We start from the raw sequence: 17,150 nt of genomic DNA, 5'->3' as shown, positions 1-17,150 counted from the left end.
AGCCAGCCGCATGGTGGCCTAGTGGTTAGCATGTTGGCCACACAGTCAGGAGATCGGGAAAATCTGGGTTTGAATCTCCGTTGGGCATCTTTGTGTGACCGATTGGGGACCGGTTGAATCTCTTGTTGAATTTTTGGATGGCTGTGACAGTCCTAGTCTCCAAGCCTTCTCCCCTCAATGCGCCTGGCTGGCTCAAATCATATTATGAAAGGTACGCCTGCCACAATAACATAACTGTCGATAATAACTGTCGATAATTGTGCACAAACTACCGTTAATAATTGATATTATGGACAACATTTTTTGAGACCATTGTCATGAAAGGTGTAATTCACATTTGAGCCACTAGATGGCTCTCAAGTATAGTGTACCTGTGTGAGCCACATTATCTTGACACAGAAGTTGCCTGTATGTACAGGTATGTTGTTTACATTTTATGGCATCCTGTATAACCGTATAGAATGGTTGCATGTGGGCGTGCACCATTATGCAATGTTTTGTTTATATTTGCCGACCAAGCGCCTCAGTAAGCGTTGACTGTCGTGACGAAGGCTCCGCTGCCCGAGGCACCTCCATCGGGAGTTTTTTTTTCCCTGTTGAGAAAACTGTCCGTGTCGGTCGTCGCTGTTCATGCGCTCACCTTGTTCGTTCTGTTTAAAACCGAAATTTTCTCACACTGGGGCTGTCGGCTGTGGAACCATTGCTTCTGTGCCTTCATTCATGTTAGCATATGCTGCCTCATGAAGCTAACTGCTAACCCTCTATAGCCACTCACTAGTAGCCCCACCTCCACAAAGAGTCTGGATGAGATGAGGGCTCACTCTCTTCGTTCATTCCACTATAGAATCAATGCGCACAGATGCAGAACCCTCTTGTCTTCCAGCCTGTGTGGCACAGACAGACGAGCAGATGAAACACACAAATACTGTATACAACATGCACATGTCAATTTATCGAGGGCGTCATAATTATCAACCTGTTTTTTTATCATTTGATTAATCGATTTATCGATTATCGTGCCAAATGAAGGGTGTTGTCGCGTGTATATGACATGTTCTCTGAACCTGCTGACTAAAAACTATAGAGTGCACCGGTATATTAGCCGCAGGTGTCCACTTCGTAACATGGGATATTTAATACACAGTAAGCTGTTACACAGAAAGATTTCTAAACTTTTGATTAAATCAATGCTTTTTTCCCAAACAACACCCAACAACGCATGTAACATGGCTGATTAAACAGTAGCCTACCAGAAAAGTCATTCATTGACATCCGCATCCTCCTCCTGGGAAGTTAAACCACTAAAGTTGTCCTCTTCTTTTGAACAGCCTCATAATTCCTTTGTCACACACTTTGTCAGTCTCTCTCTCTTTAGCTGTCATTCTCGACATCTTTCATATTGAGGCAAATGCAATAGCTTGACTTGTCGTCTTCATCGTGCAGTAGTCCAACATTTCGAACCTCGTTGATGATAGTGTAGCGAGGCGTAAGGCGTCCTGAGTCACTTTTTGACAAGACAACAACTCACGAACTTGTAGTCTTTTGGAGCAGATGTGCTGGCTCGGAATGCCATGTGACACACTCCAAATACCGCTGCCACCTAGGAATCACAATTTAAAAATTTGAATGATCCTGGGAGAATTTGACCGTTAGTACCGGTTGCCATCGATGCTCAAGACTCGATGCCCAACCCTAGTTATGTCAAACTTTTTAACAAGGCAAGTCACGTTTGTAGCATCACTCTTGTCCATTTATATTCACAAACACAATAAACACGTCAGTCTGAGAAGAAAGAAAATGACGGCGGTACGGACCCGGAAGACCTCATAGCTGACATCCACCATGATTGACAGGGACTCTCACACAGGTAGGGCAGGAGGGAATGAGACAACCGACACTGTCAAGTCGCTTGTTGCTACTCTAAAAGGGAGACTTTAAAAACAAATTATGACCACTTCGACTACTAATGTTTTTTTTTTTTCCATCTTTTAAAACCACCCAAATTTTTGCACCTGGGCTTACTGCCAAGCATAGAATGTATTACGTACGTGTGTCTGTCTGTGTGTGTGTGGTTTATTTGTTCATTGAACACACACAGAACGCTGAATAATGTGTTTATCTCCTTTATTCCTTCTGCACTGATGAGGTGTTCATGTGCCTGCATACTCCTGAGTGTTCTGTGTGTTTTTTTTATTACAGCTGGAAAATAAGCCACTGTGATACCAAAGAAAGTTGCAAGTGAACTTTGATAAAGACTGCGATAACACTAATGAATTCATGAACAGTCCAGTTGCAATCGATTCAGTCGATTCTTGTGGGGCTCCTGAAGCAGCTGACAGGTACCAGCAGGCCAAGCGTCACGCAGCTTCAACCGTGGTCGAGACAAAAACTTGGGTGTGGGAGGAGTTTGGTGAGGCTATGGAGCACAATTTTCGGTCGGCCTCGAAGAGGTTTTTGCAAACCATTCGACGCCTCAGAAAGGGGAAGCATCGCCCGGTCCACACTCTTTAGCGTGGGGACGGGGGCCTGCTGACCTCGACTGAGGATATACTGGGACGGTGGCAGGAATACTTTGAGGCCCTTCTCAATCCCACTGACATACCTTTTGTAGAGGAAGCAGAGTCTGAGGTCTGAATTGCTCATGACTCTGGATGTTGAGGGACTGTCTTGGTTGCACACGTCTCTTGAATTTATTGAAGACGTTCATAAATTTTATGGACAGAATTTCCAGGCACAGCCAATACGTTGAGGGGGTCCTGTTTGTGGGCCTTAGGATCTCGTCTCTGCTATTCGCAGACGATGTGGTCTTGATGGCCTCATCAGGCTGTGACCTTCAGTGTTTACTAGGGCAGTTTGCAGTTGAGTGTGAAGCTTCAGGGATGAGGCTCAGCACCTCCAAACTTGAGGCCATGGTTCTGAGTCGGAAAAGGGTGGATTGTACCCTCAGGGTTGGGAGTGACGTCTTGCCCAGGTGGAGGTGTTCAAGTATCTTGGGGTCTTGTTCACAAGTGAGGGAAGGTTGGAGTGCGAGATGAACAGGCGAATTGCCGACCGTCATTGTTTCAGGCATGCCCAGCCAGAGGAAGGCCCCTGGGCAAACCTAGGACACGCTGGAGGTATTATGTCACATAGCTGACCTGGGAATGCCTTGGTTTCCTCCCGATGGAACTGGAAGTGGTGTCCGGGGACCGGGAAGTCTGGACTTCCCTACTGAGACTGCTGCCCTTGTGACCTGGACTCAGATAAGCGGACGAAAATAGATAGATAGATGGATGGACAATATGAAAAATATCAAAATGGACCCTCTCATCCTTTGATTTTTCAGTATGCGGCCCTCGCTGGAAAGCCTGCCTTAAAGCCTCAATGAGCTAGTCTGTGTTGTGAGGAAATATGACAAGCCTTCCCATTTAGTGGGTTTTAACTCCTTTATGAGACTGTTTACAAAAAGGTGGAGACACCATGAATGATTCATGTGACTGAGTCTCACTTTAATTCTGATAACTGCATAATTATCTGCCCATTCTTTCATCTCAGGCCTGAAGTTTTGCTCTAGAGTGTAGTCTTTAAAAGGCAATGAATATGTATGTGTGGATAATGCGGAAGGAATCTGGGACAATGACTGGCTGGGACTGTATCTATCCTCCAAAAAAATCCTTCCCCTTCAAAGGAATTGGTTCTTACCTCCAACTGGAAACAACCCCCACGGCAGTAACAAAATGCAGCATTAACAAGTAGAAGAAGCCGTTTAGATTTGGAGTGACTTCTCAGATGAACTGCTTAATTTTAGTTTTTAGTTTTAAATCATTTAGTTTTTATTTGAATGAAAACCAGAATAAAATAAAAAGTCAAAGTTACATACACATCTAGAATACTATTAAACCAAAAATAGTCACAATATCTTACTGTACGGTATTATTTATTTCTGGGATGCATTTTACAGTATTGTGTGTAAGCGTACAATTCAGATTGTAGAAACATAGACAGACTTATAGATAGATAGATAGATAGATAGATAGATAGATAGATAGATAGATAGATAGATAGATGCACTACACACTTGAAGTTGCTGATTCACACGTTTTCCAACTGAGTGGGTCTTCCTGCATATACTGTATGTAATGTGGAAAGAGCAGGACGTGTGTGCATCAATAATTGTTGTGGTGTAAGAGTGCCTCTGTAAGGGAACTTAAATGATTTATGGTCGTGTCGATAGTGATATCGCTGAATGTTGAACCGTCGGTCAAGTGGCTTCTTGGCTTTTCTTGATGATGTGTTGATGGAATCCTACTGTTCTTCTCCCCAGTGGCAGAACCCATGGTGCCCTTAGTGAGACCCTGGTGGACGGACATGGACTTTATAGTGCTGGGAACAGTAGGCTGTGCCTCAGCCGTCTTCCTACTCTCAGCTATCATCATCTGCTACAAGGCCATCAAGAGGTTGGTTGTTACGCCTTCTTTACTGAACACAGTTTTTGTTGAAATCACATAAGGAGCAGACCTTTGCCAAAGTGACAAAATTTATTTTTGTGTTTTTTTGTCAGTTTCTGTAGTTAGCAAAGTCAATTCTGACAAGAAAGGGACTGTAGATAGCAAAAACAAAATCTGGCATTCTGAAGCCTGACACAACAGGCAGTTAACTCCTGGCAATATATAACCTTATCAAGTCAACATAAAGAACAAGCCTAACTCCAAAACACAAACCATAACATGGTACACGGTGACTTGACATTAGACGACGGGCTCTAACAGTTTTGATTCATTGCACCTTTTCCTGTAAATCCTGAAAGTGCTGTATTTTTGTTGCTTACAACTACTTCCTGGTTACTTCCTGTGGTGGGGGAATAGTACATACCTCTATGTGGATTTTTATTCAGATTTGCACCAAAATGGGCTGTGGCAACTGGGAAGTTGGAAAATTTCAGACATTCTACCGATTGGAATGCTTCGCAAAGTCGCAAAATTCGCTGTACCTGCACTTCAGTGAACACAGAAGAAACGTGACGTCACATAACAATTGGGGCGTCCATCGTAAATGTAAAACGTCAATGGAAAGATGATATTAACTTTGTTGTCATGCTAAATATCAGCATTTATCACCGCCTGTTCTGCATGGAAACTATATATCTGGAAACTACATATATCTGGAAACTATATATCTGTATATATCTGTATGTCATTTCTGTATGAAATGATTTAGTAAAATGTTAAAAAAGTGAATGAGGCTGCCAGAACAGATGAGGCTTGTTGTTTGCATACTCAGCTTAATTAACTGCAATGTTACTCTAATGCTAAACAACACGCTTATCAAGGATGTCAGCCGTGTTTGTTGTTTACGTTTAACTGGAATGCTTCCAGGGTTGGACTTTGGGCATTGTAAGTGGGGTATTTCCTATTTCCCAACAGTCTGGAATGTAAGGATTCTTCTGCAAGTGAAACCTCTCCTAATGCTGTGAACTAAAAAACAAATGGTGATCAGAACTGGGGAGGGGCGTAAAAATCGCTCTTTAAGAATTATGTTGATTGGGTGGAACTGATTGTTGTGCTTAGAAGCATTTGAGGAGTGCAAAATGGAGTGCACTACTTGGCTGCAAACAGCAGAGGCACCGTTGATTCAGTCTCAAATTGATTGTGGTCCCAAAGAAAAAGATCACAGGGACGTTGAGCTACAATCCATGCAGACCTCCACTGTGGCACTATGACATCTATTCACCTATTCTGTTCAGTACAAGATTGCCATGGAAACAGGAGTTTAAAACAGTCTATTCCATTAAAAGTTATATTTACAATTAATTATTGTAAACAAGCCGCTATTGCGCTGGGCAGACGTAGTGAAAGTGAGCACTCGTTCCGACTTCACTTGAAAGGTAGGCAGTCAACATACAGTTTTTGTAATTTGACACATGGGGCTGTTTCTTTCTCTTGTCATGTGCCATTGATACAGAGTGCATATTGACCCCGCTGGGTCTCACTGGAGTCAGAGGTTAAATCACAGAAAAGGTTGTAAATGTCATTGCAGACTACGCGATACTGTTGAATTTCATTTGCATAAGTGAGACTCACAATGGCGGCCGAATGCGGGAAAGCAAGAGGAGTCCCGCGAGGCCGCTGGTGCGATGGCAAACGTTTCCCCCCATTTGGCTTATTAGAGGAAAGACTGCGTGAGGTTTTGGCCTGCAGCGAACGCCAGACCCATTTTTCTGTGTGACATTCAGGCAGCACATGTCACACATGCACTCTGAATTACACGTTAATGTTGGCAGACATTTAATGAAGACACACACACAAGTCGCATCGTGTGCAAGGAGAGGACTGCATGTGCGCACCCATCCATAAACAACTTGACATATTTACACACCCATGTGAGGATAACTCCAGATGTGTGTGCGAAATCATGGCTATGTTTTATTTGTGCGTGATGAAACCAGCTTGTTATACATTATATTTATTGAACTATATTAAGCCTCCCTCAGCAGAGCTCTATCCCTCCTTCCTCCAAACAACAAATAGGCAAAGTCAGGCAGCGGAAGTAATGGGTGGTTGGCTCAGGAATTCATTACGGCAATTCTCCAGCCCCCCGTGTGTAGCCGAGGGGCACCTTTTTTTTTTTTTTTAATGCAGCCGCGGCAGGAAAGTGTTGTTGCATTACAGGCTCCATCCCCAAACCAGAGTCATTATTTATGAATTAATTTGCGCAGTCATTCAGTTGCAGGCCACATCTTTTATACATGCAAGCGGGTCGTGTCCTGAAGCTCCGTGGGCACCAGACGGCATGCAGACTTCAGTGCCATTCTGCTCTTAAAAACCAAGTCCAGTCAGACCTCATTAGACATTCGTCAGCGACAAGCAATCCAAGAATAAACGGGCTTCCTTTAGCATTTGTCACGGCTGCTATAATCATTTAATAGTCTAGGGAGGGTAAATAGATGATGAAAGGGATGGATAACATATCGTAGTGCAAAGCCAGCTTAGACAGTATTGTCTAAGCCAGACATTGAGTATCTCAAACCATGTTTCCACTAAGCGGCACAGGGTTCAGTTGGCCATGGTACAGTATGGATCAGATCTTTTTTTTTTTACTCCAAAAACAGGCAGTTTTTTCTGTAAAAAAACACATTTCATTCACCATAAGTTCACAATAGTTTATAAATATATATAATGCAGGTAAAATGTACAGCCCACATGTACCACTGTTAAAAAAATTATATATGTTTGTGGTTTTATGCTTCGTGATAATAATATGTTTTTTTGTCAAGCGTTAAGATTTCATACTTTGTCCGGCTTGTCCTTGAATGCACCATAGTTGCTGAGAGACGCAAAAGTGAAACTTATATCTAGTTTTTCCTTTGTGACAAGTTTTTCCTTTTAGAATAAAGAAATGTTTTGTTCCAGCTGATTGATGCCTCAGCGGGCTTATTCCTCCCGCAAATATTGTAATATAAGACCAATGGGCTGAGTGCTTACGCAAGGACTGCTGCAACATATACCTCTCCGAACATTGGCCTAATTAATATTTCATACTGCATTTTATTCCTGACACTCAAAAAGTGAGCAAAGCGTAGCGTATTCGGTCCGCTAAAAATCGATGTCTCTTATCAAGAACGTCACCAGTCTCAAAGAAGCCGTTCCCACTGTAGTGCTGCCACCGGGTTCTCAATAAATGGTGACGCCATTTTCAAATGAGTTACACAGTGAAACAGCGGGGCTTTTATAGACGATATTATGTTGAAACTCTGGACATCCTTTGGAGTACAGGCAAGCCTGGCTTTAGATTCAGCAGACCTCGCTAACCCACAAAACCCGCTTCGCAGTCCTGATCCGATATAGACATCGGATAACGGTCCGGTATCAACCAAAAAACAGTACTGAATGCTTGGTACAATCAGTCCATTCCAGTCTCCGTGCAAGCTCTGCTATCCAGCAGCAACACTTCTATCCAGCATGCAGAACTCACGTAAACAGCGTTTGCTAGCGTGTTTACCAAGGAGTCGGCGTGATGTCAGTGAGAAAAAGAAATTGCCGCTGAGTGCAAGACTTGTCATGCAGAAGTTTCCCGTGGTGGCACAGAACTGGGGTTTGATACGACCAATCTCATCGCATATTCGAAGAAGGATTTTCGCTTGGCTTCCTGAAACATCCACCGCTATTTGACACATTTGCAAACCGTGAGAACCTTCCACGGGACGGCAAAAAGTCATTGGCTGTAAGAGAAAAGAGCCAGTCCCAGTTGGTAGTGAATAATATCGGGTTTGAACGCTTCATTGAGCATTTCGAGCCTCGCTAAGTTATGCCTCTTATTGATAAAACTACTGTATAGACCACAAGCATCACGAAGAAAATGGGTCAGTTTTTCTCATACTTGCTGTTGCTGACTATGGTTCTCTGTTGAGTAACATCACTAGATCGAGCCTTTTCTAACATGCATCGCTAGTAAAGACGTAATAAAAGTATGTATGTTCTGTGCTGAGGATCAAAGCTGCAATATCAGAACTGGATTGGAAGTGAAAATGTTGTATTGGGACACGCAATGATGGCCACAGCTTTACCCTGGAACAGATTATTTCCATTTCCATTGTTTCCTAAGGAAATTGCTTTTAAATATGAGCTAATCGGAGGTGGACCAGTATCCTGGAGCAGACTGTGTTTGACCTTTTCTAGATTCTTCTGTAATGATACTGCGCTGGTCACATGACCGTTGTAGTAAATGTAAACTTTTGGAACAATGTCAAGGAAACTGGCCCCGGTCAACACCAATAGGAAATAAGGGTTTGTCAGTGAAAAAATAAACACATCCAATTTATACAGAGTCAATCCAGCTCCTCATTGCTTCAGGCTTTTCCGAAGAAAACATCTGGCCGACGGCCAGAGTGCTTTAGACAGTCGACGAGCTGGCTGTGTCGGCCCCAGCCCCCCTGGCCTTTTCTTATTTTTTATCATGTCTGTCTGCCACTCATCTGTCACCAGCAAAGGGCCTGGCGTAAAAGAAGAAGAAAAAAAACAACTTCCCCGCTATTCTATAGAGAGTGCACAGCCGCAGCAGGGAGGCTGGTGTGTGCAAGCATAAAGTAGAGGATCAGACACATGCTGCCTCCGAGTGTTGCTGTGGCATCCTAAGCAAAAAGACATGAAGCTGCACTCCCTCCCGGCTGTCTGCCAACCCAAAAAGCCAAAATAAACAAACCTCAAACTGGCGTGCTAATGGAGCGAGATGCTTTTCCTAATCACTTAACGCTGCGGGAGGCTTGTCTAAAAGTGGATAATACGCCACAGCTGCTCCCGTCCGATCCAAGGGCAACGCAGTACATTTAAAAAACTTGTTAAATGTTATGTTAGATGGCTTCAACTACATCATTTGTTAAACTAATCATCCATGACTATCATTTCCAGATGGTGAAGGTAATTGTAAACAGCACATGTCACGTGTCCTAATTTCACTATGATCCATCGCCCAAACTTCAAACAGGGCTGTGCGCTGTGATTGCACAGCTTTGATATAAAATATTCATCTAACCTGTGAAGTGTTGTGTTGCCACCTGCCACGTGTCAACAGCTTGGCATCCATTATTGAAACCCTGAGTAGAGGACCAAAAACCATTCTGCCCTCTCCGGCGGCCTCAAGCGACATGGTCAGTGGGAGTGGACGTGGACGACACTGTGGGGAAATAAAGCACCTCGCAGATGGCAACTTTTTAAAGTAGTGACATATAGAATGCAGTGAGTCATTTGTTGATTGCGTACATGAATATGGACCCTAGACTTTGTTTTCAAAGTAGGAGAATCCCCAAACTGCCTGATGGTCCCCTTGAGAAATATATTGGTATATCCCAGCTCCCAAAGCAGCCACATGCACCAATCTGCTCCCACACAACACCTCAGAGCTGGACTATTTTATCTCTCAGGCTTTCCCTGGGTCCCACAGGGACACAGTGAGAAGCATATGTCCCTAAGGAAGTCATCGTGACTCACACTTTGTTTACAACAAAGCCATTAGCCAAAAGCACCGCCTTGAATGACCCCAAACACTTTTAGTTAGGTTAATTGTTCACTAGCCTGATTTTGGTCATCTGGCAATTAAACGTACCTCACATTTCTGCAAAAGTGTTAGTATATCTTTTCATGGGAAAGCAGTGAAGTAATAATACTTTGATACAGTATAAAGTAATCAGTATACAGCTTGAGTAACAGTGGAAATGTACTATCCTCTCAAAACAGCTCAACACACAGCCATCAATGTCTAACAGTCTGTCAACAAAAGTTAGTACACCCGTACATTGAATATGTCCAAAACGCTTCACAGGTTGTTACTGGAATCCTCTTCCACTGCTCCATGAATTACGGAGCTGGTGGATGTTAGAGACGTTGTGCTCCTCCACCTTCGGTTTGAGGATGGCCCACAGATACTCAATTGGTTGTATCTGTACCTTGTATCTGAAGATATGCTTGGCCAGCCAATCACATTTACCCTTTGCTTCTTTAGCAAGGCAGTGGTTACCTTTGAAGTGTGTTTGGGGTCCTTATCATGTTGGAATACTGCTCATGTTCTGCTTGGGTATGTCACATGTTGGAATTCATGTTTCCTTCAATGAACTGTAGCTCCCCCAGCAGGAGTTATACAGCCCCAAACCATGACAATGTTCAGAAGAGCCTTCCTTCTGGGACGACAGCCATGCAGACCAATTTGATACAGTGTGCAGTGTATGGTCTTAGCACTGACCAGCTGACCCCCACCCCTTTAACCTCTGCACCGATGCTGGTAGCACTCATACATCTATTTTCCAAACATAACCTCTGGACATGAAGCTGAGCATGTGCATTCGACTTCTTTGGTCGACCATGGCAAAGTCTGTTCGGAGTGTAAGCTGTCCAGTGCTGCATCAATTTGACGCTTGTGTGCTTCACTGCTCTCCATTTTGCTGCATTTTGCTGGTTTCAGGTTTGAGTTCTGTCTGTACAGTACAGATAAATAAATACAGTCATGGACAAAAATGATTAGACCACCCTTGTTTATTCAGTTTCTTGTTCATTTTAATGCCTGATACAACTAAAGGTATCTTTGTTTTGACAAATATAACAATGACAACAAAAATAGCTCATAACAGTTAAAATTTTTGGTAGTACAATGCTATAGCTATTCATGTAAGAACGTAAGTGATTTTGGTTATTATCAAGAAAAGCATGGAAGTTGCTAGATATCAGCTCTTAAATGAAACTCTGATGAGCTATATTTGTTATCATCATTATATTTGTCCAAACAAACGTACCTTTAGTTGTACCAGGCATTACAATGGATCAATAAACTGAAGAAACAATATAACAATAATATTTTTTTCCATGACCGTAGATATTATCAGATATTATCATCACATTTCTTCAACCCAAGTCGAGAGCAGTACCTCTGGATTGGCAGACTGGTTTGGTGGTACCGGAGGGTGTGTTCCAACTATAGGGGGATTACACTCCTCAGCCTCCCTGGTAAAGTCTGCTCCAGGGTGCTGGAGAGAAGGGTACGACCATTAGTCGAACCTCAGCTACAGAAGGTGCAATGTGGTTTTCGTCCTGGTCGTGGAACACTGGACCAGCTCTACACCCTTGCAAGGGTACTGGAAGGTACATGGGAGTTTGCACAACCAGTCAAATGAGCTTTGTAGACTTGGACAAGGCATTTGAGACACAGAACACCCTCGTGGTGTTCTGTGGGGGGTGCTCCGGAATTACGGGATTGGCGGCGCATTACTACGTGCCATTTGGTCCTTGTACAAGTGGAGCAGGAGCCTGGTTCGCCAGCAGTAAGTTGAGCCTGTTTCCAGTGAACGTTGGCCTCCTGTCACAGATTCTGTCCATAATTTTCATGGACAGAATTTCTAGGTGCAGCCAGGGAGTCAAGGAAGTCCAGTTCAGGGGTCTTAGGATCTCCTCTCTGCTATTTGCAGACGATGTCATCCTGATATCCTCATCGGGCTGTGACCTTCAGTGTTTACCGCGGCAGTTTGCAGCTAAGTGTGAAGCTTCTGGGATGAGACTCAGCACCTCCAAACCCAAGGCCATGGTTCTCAGTCATAAAAGGTTGGATTGCTCCCTCCAGGTTGGGAATGAGGCCCTGCCCCAGGTGGAGGAGTTCACGTACAGTCGTGGAAAAAATGATTAGACCACCCTTGTTTCTTCAGTTTATTGATCCATTTTAATGCCTGGTACAACTAAAGGTACGTTTGTTTGGACAAATATAATGATGATAACAAATATAGCTCATAAGAATTTCATTTAAGAGCTGATATCTAGCAACTTCCATGCTTTTCTTGATAATAACCAAACTCACTTAAGTTCTTACATGAATAGCTATAGCATTGTACTGCCAAAAAATATAACTCTGATGAGATATTTTTGTTGTCATTGTTATATTTGTCCAAACAAAGGTACCTTTAGTTGTATCAGGCATTAAAATTAACAAGAAACTGAAGAAACAAGGGTGGTCTAATCATTTTTTTATATGACTGTAGAAGCTGACATCTGATTGGACAAAAAAAAACATATCATACACATTCAGTACTGGAAGCAGCGCAGCCAAGAAACACGGTACTAAATGAAAATACTAGACTACTGGGAATCATTTAATACAAATATGTTGAACAAATATAGAATTGAAGTTGTAAATGTATTTCAGTGCTTCTGGCCCTGACTGCACACCACTGATCTTTACGTACCCGTCAAGGTATGTGATTAGTAGCAGCAGCTACAACTGCCGTCATCATTTTAACGTTTAGAGTTTTAAGTTTTTGTTTCAATTTGTGGAAAAAGGTTCAGCCGTTAAAAGCATCGTGCTTATACAAAGTTGTAAAACGTTCCAAAATGTACCTGCGTTGTTTTGTGACTCAATTAAATAAAAAAGTCTGTTTGTCGGGTATTTTTGTCATTGTAGTTTTCTCATAAGTAACAAGATAAGATAGATAAGATATGCCTTTATTAGTCCCAAAAGCGGACATTTTGAATGTTAAAATATCATCTCTTCTCTCTCTAGTAAAGCCAATATCGTGTATTGTCTGGTCTCGTGAGCTGAGTGTATCGCGACACCCCCCCGCAATATTATCATCATGACACATTTGAGACTCTGTTGAAAGATGAAACTCGCAAACTTCGCGTCAAAAAAAACGATAGATAGCTGAGCAGGGATCCTGGGGAGTTATGTCACGCATGAGAGGCTCGAACGAGGATGACGCCATGACAGCCCAGACAGCACCAAGTGACATAATGGTTTAACAGGTGTGACAAAATCACATTCACATTCGAGGACGGGGGCAACTTAAAAACGAGGGCTGACGAATTGAGTTGACAGCGGGAGAGCGTTCAAACAGAGTGAGCGCGTGCAGAGAAGTCCTGGCACACCAAGAGAAGGACTGTTATTGGAGCATATTATATTATTTCTCTAGATTTTATTTTGGAGTTTTGTTTTCCATGCTGTTTGATGGTTTATTTGTGTGCAGTATTACCCAAAAGCTACTATATGGCAGAGGCCCTGCATGCTGGTGTCTCTCCGTTCAAAAAAACATAGTTTAAATTTAACTCCACAAGATGGTAGTAGCTCCATTTGAAGCATCATGAGTGGTCAGAAACCAGCAGCTTTATCCACCTCTTTACCCGCTTTAAAATGTCTGTTGCATGCAGTCATCCCTCACCACATGGCGGTTCAAATTTTGTGGCTTCACTCTATCACGGTGTTTCCAAAATGTATGAATTAATAAATCATGCCATTTGGTGCTTGAATATGGCCTATTGTTGGTCAAAAAATGTGCAAATGTAAGGATTTCCAAGCACAAAAATGGCTAAATGAATTAAATTACAAATATAAGGCAGAAGATGCATTCATAGACGTGATGCTATAGAGCACAGGTGTCAAACACAAGGCCCGGGGGCCAGATGTGGCCCGCCACATCATTTTATGCGGCCCGCGAAACCCTTTGAATAATGCATGTCAATAATGCACTTCACCTCTGCCCTTCTAAATGTATTTGATCTGTCATTGTGACAGAAAAATTGTACTGCATGCGGTTCTTCTAAACGTCAGTATTATCTAATCATGCAGCAAGATATTCCAAGCATTTTTCAAAAACAAATACTTGAATGTCTGCTTGTCACCATGACATTCTCACTTCACTTCTCATTTCGAAGCAAGTTATCCATCAATTTGTTAGTAAAAATATAATAATGTAATGCATGGGCAACTGTGTAATAATATTATGAGGTTATAGTCATATTTAGATTCATGTACACTGACAGTTACAAGTGGCCCTCTGAGGGCAGCCGTAACTGCGATGTGGCCCTCAATGAAAATGAGTTTGACACCCCTGCTATAGAGTATTCTACACTGGTCACTAGGTGTCAGTAATGTAACTGTAATGTTTGGGGGATCAGATTTGATCGCCACAACAAGAGGCTTTTATTCACGTACGAATGATCTCACAACAGGCACAATAATAATAAGATAATAATCATCATAATAATAATCATAAAATAGCATTGGGCATACTGCACTCGAAGCTAACGCACAAGAACATGAGTCTTATTTATGTCTTACATTGCTTATTCGCTGTTATCATTGTTACTATATTGGTGAATACGAGGGTAAAGGTGACTACGGGGTGTTATTTCATGTCTACAGGCCTCTAATGATGCTGACATGTAAAATGTATTTAGAAGTTCGTAAAAAGGTTTTCCGTGCTCTACATCCAAAAATATTTGAATTCTAAATGAGGTATCCTACTTCGCGGAAATCCACTTATCACAGTCGGGTCTGGAACCAATTAATTGCGATAAACGAGGAAATAATGTCCTATAGTTTACCATGAATTCATCCATGCTGGCTGAGCAGGTTGCGCCTTACCTCAATTACAACATTTTATATTCGCACACTCAGTTTGGCACCAAAAAACAATCACAATCACATGGTTTGCTTATGTAAAAGTGAAAAAAAATCAATCACATTTGTGTTTGTTTATGTTATACTTGGTCCTCATGTTTGTTAGCAGCCTACTTCCTGGTAAGTGGAGGATGGTGCAAGACAAACTGTTATCATTTGCATTCTGGTCCAAGAATGAGCGGTCAGAGTCGGAGCGACCAGTCGTGGCTTTGAAAGGAGAGGAGACAAGATGTCGCTCAAGGCTCCTGTGTGTTGGAGAGTCCACTGTACGCTGCTGAGTGGGACAATGACTGTACTAACTGTATTCACATGTGTCTCTAAGTTACATAAAGGGGTCGCTGCACAAGGCACAGTACACTGGACAAATATAATAAGCACAAAAGGCACAGAGGAGTGCATGAAAGGGCCTTTATTGAATGATACTACTCTTCCAGGCCAGTAGCGGTAAGGAGTAACATCTCTATTTTTTGTACACACACATAGACCGACAGACGGTAAGAGACTTTCATGTAAGGATGGATGATATTCCCAGCTTGTTTTGCCAAGCCACACACACATCGTCATTACTAAGCAGAGAGAAGATTGCATCTAGCAGTCCCAGAAGGTAATTGCCTTATCGGCTGGCAATGCATCTTTCCCTTCCTGCAAATGTGACCTTTGAACATTGGTCTTATTAGAAAGGATTGACGAGAGCGGAAAATCAAATCAGCAAATAGGATAACTCATCTCCAAAGTCCTTTTTTAATGGCATGGCCTTTAAGTTGACAGGGGACCCAGCGTGGAGTGTAAACCCTTGAGTTGGCTTCATTTCCGTTACCTGTACTTGCTCTTGTCATCCGATACAAACTGTTTGGATGGCATTCAAATTTTGGTTTGTAACAGTATTTATGAGCGCAACACGGGCCAAAAATTGTAGACTTTCCCGGAATTTCGATTAATTTATGACTTTTTTTCTGGAGACATGCAGATGGGAGGTGTGTGAATTTAGGGGGCGGAGCTACACACACACTTTAATACAGGGGTGTTCACACTTTTTCAGCCTGCGAGCTACTTTTAAAATAACCCAAAGATCTACCTCCTACTATAAACATAGAATATATATTTATAAATATATAAATGTGTAATATATTTACTATATTTATCAATATGAGTGCCTCAGGGCTTCCTCTACATGTAATGTACAAAATAAAAGCCGCCACACCTTAAAAATGAGAGGTGTTTTTAAACTTGAAAACAAGTTTAAGTAATATATTGTATGAATGGATATTTATGCTATATAAATAAATATATAGCTTATTATTTACACACATATTAACCACAATTAGTTTGAAAACCATTTAAAATATAATTAAAATGTTTCACTGCGCTTTATTTTGATAAGCATGCACCGGAATCACATGTCTGCCATGCTGACGCTTGCGTATGTGACCAGATATGCGGCACCTGTTGCGTTGACTTTTACTTAGTTTATTATTATCGGGAGAATGAACAATAGCTCGTAAAATGTGTAGTCAACTGACGACAGCTTGTCACATGCTAAGCCTATCTATACCAGCGTGTGTGATCACTCACGGTTCAATCTCATTCCACTTTCTGGCATTTTTGTTTACACATAATATGCCTGGCTGGTGGCATCTAGCTAGCTCGGAGCTACAAGTGGCTATAACAATCATCGATCATCATCACAACTTTTAAAGTGTCACCTAACAATCTTATTCTCTTGTTATCATTATAAAACTTATGGCTTGTCTTGAAAACACTCGTTGCGTGTCGAAGTTGTGCAACAGAAACACGTAGTGTGTACAGCTTTAGACAGTGATGCTATCACAGGGGTCTCCAACAGGTAGCACGTAAGCTAGCAGCTGATGAGTAGTTCAAAGAATATTTGCTTCACCTCTTAGTATTTTTATAAGTGTTCTATTCTAACATGACTCCAAATGAGCACACTGAATGGAGATGTGGTTTGTAAATAAAGTACAATTTAAATTTTGGCAGTGCTCTCAGCAACCTTGCCTTTAAATTAACAATTTTGCAATGTTGTCGGTCCGCCCTCCCATGCAGCCCACCACCTCAGCTTAAAAAAATCCTAGGGGAAACCCTGTACCTTGTACATGTATACCAGGGGTGCACATACTTTTATATAAAATAGACCACCCTTGTTTCTTCAGTTTAGTGATCCATTTTAATGCCTGGTGCAACTAAAGGTACGTTTGTTTGGACAAATATAATGATGATAACAAATATAG

At 42.1% G+C, this 17,150-nt stretch overlaps 1 protein-coding gene across 2 annotated transcripts in view; it reads left to right on the top strand.

Annotated features, from left to right (window-relative positions):
* The window catches only part of prima1 (proline rich membrane anchor 1), a 31,636-nt gene that overhangs the window by 8,550 nt on the left and 5,936 nt on the right, over window positions 1-17,150 (top strand). For both annotated transcript variants that reach the window (XM_054797060.1, XM_054797059.1), the window contains exon 3: window positions 4,304-4,436. In XM_054797060.1, coding sequence (XP_054653035.1) covers window positions 4,304-4,436 — 133 coding nt within the window. The remainder of the gene's footprint in view (window positions 1-4,303; window positions 4,437-17,150) is intronic.

This window comes from Dunckerocampus dactyliophorus, chromosome 13, assembly GCF_027744805.1.
Source record: "Dunckerocampus dactyliophorus isolate RoL2022-P2 chromosome 13, RoL_Ddac_1.1, whole genome shotgun sequence".
Lineage (NCBI taxonomy): Eukaryota > Metazoa > Chordata > Actinopteri > Syngnathiformes > Syngnathidae > Dunckerocampus > Dunckerocampus dactyliophorus.
Note: the sequence above shows the minus strand (reverse complement) of the source record. Positions and strands in the feature narration are given on the sequence as shown.